This window comes from Medicago sativa, chromosome 5, assembly GCF_051527215.1.
Source record: "Medicago sativa cultivar Bolivia chromosome 5, Bolivia_mono, whole genome shotgun sequence".
NCBI classification, from domain to species: Eukaryota; Viridiplantae; Streptophyta; class Magnoliopsida; order Fabales; family Fabaceae; genus Medicago; species Medicago sativa.
This window is the reverse complement of record NC_140753.1, coordinates 16,774,338-16,784,424: the sequence shown is the minus strand read 5'-3', so window position 1 is coordinate 16,784,424 and position 10,087 is coordinate 16,774,338. Positions and strand designations below refer to the sequence as shown.

Here is a 10,087-nt window from a genome sequence, read left to right as displayed (position 1 = left end):
AGCAACAAGCAGGCACGGGTACGTGAACTAATCAGGCAAAATGATTTATTTCACTCTAGAGGGAACACAAGCCAAACCTTTATTATCGTCATTTCTTAATCAACGTGTCAATATCGTCACTTAAACAGAAATGGAGATCTTTTTTAATCGGGTATCTTCCATGAACAACTAAATAAACTAACTGCTTAAATCGATTAGTAGTATCACAATGTACGACAAATTTTTTAATTTAGAGCTGAATCAAACCTAGATGAAACTTAGATCGCTAGTTAAATTGAATTTGAATAAAACGCTAATCATTTAATCTAAATAATCTTAGGTAGCATGGAGATTATGAAAGAGTTTTAACACATGAATGATTAGTAAAAAAAAAACTCCATTAACCATACGTCAACTTAAAAAAAAAAAAAAAAGAACTAATGAATAAAATGAAATGCACTGTGACTTGGACCATTGGAGATGGAGGTTAAAGGAAGAAAGATTTAATCATGAAACATTTTATTGCATTAAATTTCTCATTTAATGCCTTCACCAACATTTTTTCCATAATAGTTAGTTACATAGAAGAAACAGTTTCTGTGTCATTTTAATTTAATGCCACCGTCTATCTTTGATTCTCATGTTCTTGTCTGCATTGCATTGCAACCACCTTTCAACAACCATGTAGCAAAGTACATTGCAAGAAGCATAAGCATTGATTCACATAATGAAGATTCTTCTGACTTTTCTTCCTGCATTGCTAGCTTCCCTGGATTTTGTAAGCTTCTAGTCATAGTATTTTAGTTCATAGTTAAGTTTGTAATACTTGATCTTCCCTCTAAACTGCATTATCAACTGTAACACCGGCTACCTCCTTTATATCATCATCATCTTCAGAAACCTTTTCTTCCTTGTTTCTAGATCTATTTTTTGGAAGTTCCGCGAATTGGTTCGCGCGAACCAGTACCATTCACTTTTCTGAAAATCAATGGCTGCAAATTTCAACTATGACATGCCACAAAATATCATCACTCACCCTCCTTGGTATTCACCAAAAACCGGAATTTACAATAGTACACACTCTCCTAGGAGCCTTCCGACCGACCCTTTTCTCGACGTTGTATCGTTCATTTTTTCTCACCCTCATGATGGGGTTTTAGCCCTTATTGATTCCTCATCTGGAACTTCCATTTCTTACTCAAAGTTGTTACCTTTAGTCAAATCAATGGCTTCTGGTCTTCACAAAATGGGAGTTTCACAAGGTGACCTTGTTTTGCTTCTACTTCCAAATTCAATTTACTATCCCATTGTACTATTAGGTGTTATGTACCTAGGTGCTGTTGTTACACCATTGAATCCTCTTAGTAGTGTTGATGAAATTCGTAAGCAGGTTAATGACTGTGGTGTGAGTTTTGCTTTTACTATACCTGAAAATGTTAAGAAATTAGAACCATTAGGCATTCCTATTATTTCTGTGCCAGAAAATGAAAAGGATTCGATGAATGATTGTTTCTCATGTTTTTTTAACCTGATTTCTGGTAACTTTGTTTTGCCTCAAAAGCCGGTTATTAAACAAGAAGACACTGCTGCTATATTGTTTTCTTCTGGTACTACTGGTGTGAGCAAAGGAGTTGTTTTAACTCATAGAAATCTTATTGCTATGGTTGAGCTTTTTGTGAGGTTTGAAGCTTCTCAATATGAATATTCTAGTTCCAAAAATGTGTATCTAGCTGTTTTGCCGATGTTCCATTTATATGGTTTATCGCTCTTTGCTACGGGATTATTGTCATTGGGTTCTACAATCGTTGTAATGCGGAAATTTGACATTGACGAGACTATTAGGGTGATCGATAAATATAATGTTACACATTTTCATGTTGTTCCACCGATATTGTCGGCGTTGACAGCGAAGGCAAAGGGTGCAAATGGAAGTAAGTTGCAGAGTTTGAGACAGGTCGGTTCTAGTGCAGCGCCTTTAAGCACAAAAGCTATAAATGATTTTGTCCAAGCTTTCCCTAATGTTGATTTTATACAGGTAAAAATCTCAGAATAAAATAGTCTTATTTAAAGAATGCAAGTCATGATCCATCATTCAAATAATGTTGTTTTCCTAGATTTTTTTAAGGATGTGCAGATGTAAAATTGTTTCTTTTTAGGTTTATGGAATGACTGAGTCGGGTGCATTAGGAGCATGCGGTTTCAATACAGAAAAATTTCGCAACTATTCTTCACTAGGGTTGTTAGCTCCAAACATGGAGGCAAAAGTGGTAGATTGGAATAGTGGTGCGTTTTTGCCCCCAGGCAGAAGTGGTGAGCTTTGGTTGAGAGGGCCTTCAATTATGAAAGGTAAAAAAAATCTGCATTTTTTATGAATAGATAATAAATATAAATACTAAAAGGATAACATGGTTATATAAAGGTTTTGTCTATTGTGTGGAATCTTAACCTACATTAGCATGAGATTGATTCAATGATTTCAACTGTTTTGTTGCTGTAACTTTTGTTTCTGTCTTATTCCTCAAGCCACTTGAACCTTTTCTGCCTGTCTTGTTGCTATTCCAATTGAAATTATTAATCAAACTTTTTCCTTAATTTCTTAGGATACTTGAATAATAAGGAAGCTACAATGTCGACAATTGATAAAGATGGTTGGCTACATACTGGAGATATTGTTTATTTTGATCAAGATGGATATTTATATTTGTCTGACCGCTTGAAAGAATTTATCAAATACAAGGGCTTTCAGGTATCAATTTATTTTACAGTTTATTTTTAATCAATTTGTATGCAATATGTTCTTATGTATATCACACATGATCTGTTACAGATTCCTCCTGCTGATTTAGAAGCTGTGTTAATTTTGCATCCTGAAATAGTGGATGTCGCCGTTACAGGGTAAGTATATGAACACTTCATTTATGTCTTCTAAGATGCCTCTTTAGACATTTAAATATAACCTTAAGTGTTTCATCATTTTCCATATATCAGTGCGAAGGATGAAGAAGCTGGGGAGATTCCAGTGGGATTTGTGGTCAAGAAGGTTGGAAGTGTACTATCTCCAAAGGATGTTATCGATTTCGTTGCTAAGCAGGTTCTTCTTTATAAGACAGACATGAGATCTATGATATTTGAATTAATGTCACTACTTGAATCAATGTTAGTATTGGAATGGTTTTCAAATTTTAACCCTTTTTTGTTGGCAGGTTGCTCCATTCAAGAAGGTTCGCAAAGTGGTCTTCACCGACAAGATTCCAAGGTCTGTGACTGGGAAGATCCTCCGAAAGCAACTCAGAAACTGCTTGCCTTCTAAACTCTAAGGCATTTCTTTTAGTGTGATGTAGACATGCATAGTGGGGTTATCATAGCATGAAATTGGTTGAATGTGATTGTTTTGGTACATGCAGCATGAGTGATATTAAGGAACGAAGAACATTGTGCCTCAATAGTTGTAAAAAAATAAGTGTCATTATAGTAAGTTACAGAAATTTCTATTGTGTTTTATTTATTTATTTATGAATAACATGGACTGAAGTCCCAAAACCAGAAGAAAATATGTCATGTATGGTAAGAGATCCTAGAGAAATTACTTTTGAACTCTTGATGCATGCAGATGCACGAGATAGGTTATATGTAAAATTTATAATGAAAATATATTTTTTGTGCTTCAAAGGTTATTTAATTATAACAAATTAGTTATTTAAGTTATTTAATTGTAATAAATTAGTCCTTTAAGTTTATTTGTACCACTGAAATCTTTTAAGTTAATTATTCGTAACAAATTGGTCATCTTAGTTTTTTCATACCAATAAGGTCCACTTAGACACTTGTAGTATTCTAATTATATCTCAGTCGAGATGTAATCAAAGTCCCTCAGATTTTATGATCTAAACTATTCTGATTTTGTATGACCACTCATCCATCTTAACATTCTGATTCTACGATATTAAGTTTAATTTTTGTTGGCTCTTTATTGCCCAACATTCAATCATCCAAAAGGTCTAGCCATCTAGCTGCAGCATTATTTTTATAAGCTTTCTTGAATACACAATGAGTTAATTTAAACAAACTAATATGGACACGAAGTAAAAATGTACGAACCAAAAGATAAATTAAATCCTTATCATTATTATTACTAAAAGTTCAGTAAATCATATAAAAAAAATATATATAACAAAATGGTATCTATGAAGTTTAGTTGGGTATGTATCTCTCATCCAATCATTCAATGTTATATCATATTTTTATATTAATTTATTTTGAAACAGATTTAAATACGAAACAAATTTTGTCTATGCGGTATTGATACCCAACTCGGCTCAGTACATTAGGTTCGACTCGTTGAAACGAATCAGATAATTCAAAAGTATATGTTTAAGGTGCTCATATTGAATTTAAAATAGATTCAATAGAGGAGATGATACCTGAAGGAGCCTTGAAAAAAGAAAGAGCATAAACAGGCATAGATGACATGACAGACTTCAACAGAATCAAACGACCACCGAAAGATAAATGTTTAGATTTCCACCCTGACAGTCTAGATTTTATGCGAGTAATCAAAGGTTCCCAAAAAGACAACCGACGCGCCTCACCACCTATAGGCAGCCCCAAATACACAAAAGGGAGATTTCCAACCTTACACTTCAGAACTAACGCCGCCTCAGTCAACCAAGACTGATGAACATTTACACCAAACAATTGACTCTTTGTGAAATTCACCTTCAACTCAGATATCGCTTCAAACAAAGTAAGGACAGCACGCATCGCTCGAACATTGGCCCAAGATTTATCAGCTATTATTAAAGTTTCATCTGCAAATTGTAAATGAGAGACAACCGTAGTAGCATTTGAACCCACCTTATAACCGTGAAAGAACTGACTAGTCGACATAGACTTCATCAAAACATTGAAACCCTCTGCGGCCAAGAGAAAGAGAAAAGGGGAAAGCGGGTCTCCTTGCCTCAAACCCCTCTTCAAAGAAAACTCGTCTGTTGGGAACCCATTAACCAAAACTGATGTTGTAGCCGTACCTATGCATTCTTTTATCCACTTCCGCCATAGAACCGGGAAACCCATCTTATGCATAACCTCATCTAAATATCTCCAGTCTACAGAGTCATAACCTTTTTCAAAATCCACTTTGAAAAGAAGAAGGTCCTTTTTACACTTCCTGGCGTCATCCACAACCTCATTTGCCACCAGAATACCATCTAATATTTGACGACCCTTAACAAAAGCCGACTGAGTATCCGAGATAACCGACCCAATAATATAACGAAGTCTATTAGCAAGAACCTTCGCAAGAATTTTATACATACTTCCCACCAAAGATATCGGGCGAAAATCATTCAACCGTTGCGGGCTCTCAACCTTAGGAATAAGAGCAATGAAAGTACTATTTATTCCTTTGGTAAGCCTCCCGTTCCTATGAAACTCCACCAGAAACCGCATCACATCATACCGCAGAATGTCCCAAAAGTCTTTAATGAAACCAAAAGTAATACCATCAGGGCCAGGGCATTTATAGTTATCACAATCCCACACCGCGGCCTTGACCTCCTCTACAGAAAACGGTTTAACCAAACTTGCACCCTCTCTATGAGACAACGATGGGAACTGAAGGGCTGCCATAGTAGGACGCTCGACATCACCCGCTTGAAAATGAGTAGAAAAATGTGTAAAAATAGCTCTTCGGACATTATCAACCCCCTCAGTCAAAACACTGTCGACAAGAAAACAAGTCACTGCATTACCTCTACGTCTGCTTGACATGATGCCATGAAAAAATTTAGAGTTAGCATCTCCTTCCCGCAACCAACGAGCCCGAGATTGCTGCCAACAGATACTAGAATGTGACCGAGACAAAGAGAACAATTCCTCAGATAAACCGTGATACTCCTCTAGCTCACTCTCCAAAAGGTCCTCCGTCTCACCTTTCAAATCGAACAAAGAAATTTTATCCTTCAACAACAAAATTTTTGCAGGTAAATTCCGAGAGTGTCTAAGATGCCAATCTTTCAAAGCTAATTTAATCAACTTGAATTTTTCTTTCAAAACATATCCGCCCCACCCCTCCACCTGAAAGGAATGCCACTGATCTCGAACAAAGCTATTATAACCTGGAAAATTTTCCCAACATTTCAACAAGCGTAAAAATATCTTAGGTTGACTGGAATTCTGTTTGTCTAAATAAGGAGGTTGGTGGTTTGGAAGTAAGGAGAATTAGGGAGTTTAATATGGCCTTATTAGGTAAGTGGTGTTGGAGGTTGTTGGTTGAGAAGGAGAGTTTGTGGTATAGGGTGCTGTCGGCGAGGTATGGCGAGGAGGGTGGTAGGTTGTTGGAGGGTGGGAGGACAACCTCGGCTTGGTGGCGTACCATTGCTGCCTTGCGTAGGGAGGCGTGGTTTAGTACTCATGTCAGTAGATCAGTGGGGAATGGAAAACATATTTATTTGTGGTCGGATGTGTGGGTGGGTGGGGTGTCCTTTAGGGAAAGGTTTAGCAGATTGTTTGAGTTTTCGGTGGTTAAATGGGTGTCGGTGTTTGATTTGTTTCAGCTGGGTTAGGGTGAGAATGGTGAGGCTTGGAAGTGGAGGCGGAGGCTGTTTGCATGGGAAGAGGAACAGGTGGGGGGAACTATGTGTATTACTTCAAAATGTGACTTTGCAGGTTGACAAGGAGGACATATGGATATGGAATTTGGAAAAATCTAATGCTTACACCGTTCGTAGTGCTTACAACTGTCAGACTGCTCAACTTCCTGTTGTCGCACTGGTGGATGTGAAGATGCTATGGCAAAAGAATGTGCCTTTGAAGGTTGTAGTTTTTGCTTGGCGTCTGTTTCGGAATAGACTGCCAACCAGAGATAACTTGCTGCGGCGTAGTGTTCTTAATTCTGATTCTTGTCTGTGTGTTACTGGGTGCGGCTCTCCGGAAACTGTTAATCATTTATTTTTACATTGCTCTTACTTTAGTACGGTTTGGAACTATATTCTCCGTTGGATTGGCGTCTCCACCGCCGCCTCGTTAGATGTATCAGATCATTTTACTCAATTCTGTTTTGGTGGTGGTGGTTCTCAGGTGCGGCTCACTATTTTAATCGCCATTTGGTTTGCTACTGTGTGGGAAATATGGAAAGAAAGAAATAACAGAATTTTCAATGCTAAAGACTGCTCGATTACGCGAATTGTGGACAAAATAAACTCACTTTCTTTCTCGTGGTTGAAGGAGAAATTTGCTCGGTTCTCTCTCAATTACCATAGTTGGTGGCTTAGTCCCCTCATAATGTTGGGTACCGGATAATTTGTTATTTCTTTCGGTTTTATTTTTGTTGTTTTTTCTTTTCGCAGTTTGTAAATATTGTTCAGACTCTTTTGTTTTTCCTTGGCACACCTTGTGCTAGGAAGGACAATTTGTGGTGTTAATATATTCCATTTTAGCCTCTTCAAAAAAAAAAGGTGCTCATATTGAATTAAAATAAAATATATCACAACATAAGGTGCTTAAAAGATAGACACGGATACTCTAAAAAAAAATTAGATAGACACAAATACAAAAATAAAAATACAAAAGCACGTCAAAACCAATATAACAAAAACCAACGAAATTCTACAACTAGAATTGAGAATATCCTCAAAATACTTTTCAAATTTCAAATTGTTAAATATTATTAAGTCTACTCGTGAACCAAACGACTCGAACTACTACATATAAAGTTCAACTTTGGTTAACAAACATAATTTTCAGCTTATTTGGTTCTTGAACCAAGTACGGTGAGTTAATTGTCGAGTCAAATTTCAAACAATTTTTGAGTTGGATCGGTTCATTGTCAGCCCCACCAACGACTATTGGGTCTAATTTAATGTGCTAGATCCACGCAACATCTTAATATATAATACGAAAGTTAACAATGCATGCCTAATATGAAAACCCTAAACCTAATTCAAATCTCACAATTACCTTTGTGTCCCCCACTTTAATTAACCCTAATCCTGCCTTTTTTGAGAGGTTTAAAAAATCTTGCTAGATCCACGCAACATCTTAATATATAATACGAAAGTTCACAATGCATGCCTAATATGAAAACCCTAAACCTAATTCAAATCTCACAATTACCTTTGTGTCCCCCACTTTAATTAACCCTAATCCTGCCTTTTTTGAGAGGTTTAAAAAATCTTTCTGAAAAATGTCTCTGCATGGAGTTGAACTCGCAACCCATTGCCTCCATCCAAGCACTTTGACCACTTGACCAGTAGTTGTTTTAGTGTTATAATATCGCTTCCACTAATGCATATCCTATACCAAACAGACATTTTAAAAGGCAATTAATCTCTTTTCCTCTCCTTCCTGACTTTAACGTTATACGATTCTAAAGTCATGTTCTCCCCTTATTCATGTGATCTCAACCTAGAAATCAGCCATTTCCATCCCTTTCTTCCCCCTTTTCCTTCGATTTCTCCGCAAAAATATGATTCTGATGCATATTTCGTCCATGATAACTTATTAATGGTATGATCACTAAACTAATTTTGATATCAATGATATTTTATTATTTTATTCATTTTGATTTTCTGGATAGTGATTAGGGTTTCAAAATTTGGGGATTTTATGATTTTTCAATTCAATTAAGATTGTTTCTCAATCCTTGAATTTTCAAATATACAGTCTTCATGTTTTCTGATATAGGTTAGGATTGGCAATGGTTATAATTTCTAATAGTGATTTAGTCCTAAAAAATAGGGAAAATTGCCACCTCAACGTATTTTTGTTATTGTATCCTTAAACACTGCTTAGGTAGTTTTTTTCAGCCTGAACACACGTGCAAATGTTGTTCCTAGAAAATAGCCACGCCAAGCATGACTGATGTGTAGTGGCCTTTCATAAATCCTTGAAAATATAGTCTTGACCCTGAACACGTACAATGTTGTTGCTTGAAAACCCTTGAAAATAGCCACTCCAACCATGACTGATGTGTAGTGGGTTTAGATAAATCCTTGAAAATAGCCACGACTCCAAGCATCGTGGGTGGTTTTTCATGATAACTTTCAAATTCTCACTCTCTTCTTATAAATAGGTGTCTTTGTTGTTGCCCTTCATGTTCTGTTTTCCATAATCTCATAAATCATTGAAAATAGGTAACGCTCCAAAGCATAACTAATGTGTAGTGGGTGGTTTTACATAACTGACTCCCCCTTTATAATTCACTCATCTGATGAATCCTTGAAAATTGTCACCACTCCAAGCATAATAACTGATATGTAGTGAATCACAATTTATTTATTTGTACTCACTAATATGAAAACCCTAAACCTAATTCAAATCTCACAATTACCATTGTGTCCCCCACTTTAATTTCTTTTTCATTTTCCAAAAATGTTACTTTATCTATGTCATCTCTATTTTTTCAACTTCAATACACCATTTTTTTTTCATTGTTCCATCTCCCTCTCTCTCACTTCTCTGTTCACTATCACCATTCATTATTCACACCATCAGTGCAGTAACCAAACAATAAGTTTTCATGCCGTATCCATCTGTCATCACTAACCAACCGACAATATATTTAATGTCAGTTTCAACAAATGAAACACTTGTATCTGTTAGTATATGGTGGAGATGGTTCTCATATTTTAGATTGCGGCAAATTTTTTAATCATTCAAATCATCCTAAATACAATGTTGTTTACAAGGAAATTTTTCGTAATGTACCAGCATGATTTGTTCCCTTTTTTTAAGTTGTATTATTATTTTTAACATTGTATTTGCACAAATAGATTATGAATTAACGGTATAATTGAATATTTTGTTTGCCATCAATATGACCCGTGCGGCAGCACAGGTGCAAGGTCTAGTGATGATTAAAGTCTAAAACTCGGTTTAGAAATATACCCACGTTTAGTGCTCGACAAACGTAGAATAGAAATACCTCTTCCACAAAACAGTCAAAAACCAAAAAAATAATAAAAATGTATTAAATTAATTTTTCCTGTCCCTTTCCTTAGTTTTGTTTAACCTTTGTTTGTTTCCTTTTAAGTACTTCTCACCAAATATTTCCAAACAGATTATGGTCCCAAGAGGTAGCTGTTATGTTCCTAATTCAAATTCCAATGTT

At 35.9% G+C, this 10,087-nt stretch overlaps 2 protein-coding genes across 2 annotated transcripts; both read left to right on the top strand.

Moving 5' to 3' along the window:
- Nucleotides 1–578: 578 nt before the first annotated feature.
- LOC146920583 (4-coumarate--CoA ligase-like 6) lies at nt 579–3,648 on the top strand. Its single transcript, XM_085714002.1, has 6 exons — nt 579–2,014; nt 2,136–2,325; nt 2,580–2,725; nt 2,807–2,874; nt 2,968–3,070; nt 3,183–3,648. Exons 1-6 carry the CDS (start codon nt 968–970, stop codon nt 3,294–3,296), a joined length of 1,668 nt encoding a protein of 555 aa, XP_085570128.1. The 5' UTR covers nt 579–967; the 3' UTR covers nt 3,297–3,648.
- Nucleotides 3,649–6,549: 2,901 nt separating this feature from the next.
- On the top strand, nt 6,550–7,278 carry LOC146920582 (uncharacterized). The gene has a single exon (XM_085711164.1). The coding sequence runs from the start codon at nt 6,550–6,552 to the stop codon at nt 7,276–7,278; it is 729 nt and encodes a 242-aa protein (XP_085567290.1).
- The last annotated feature ends 2,809 nt before the right edge of the window (nt 7,279–10,087 follow it).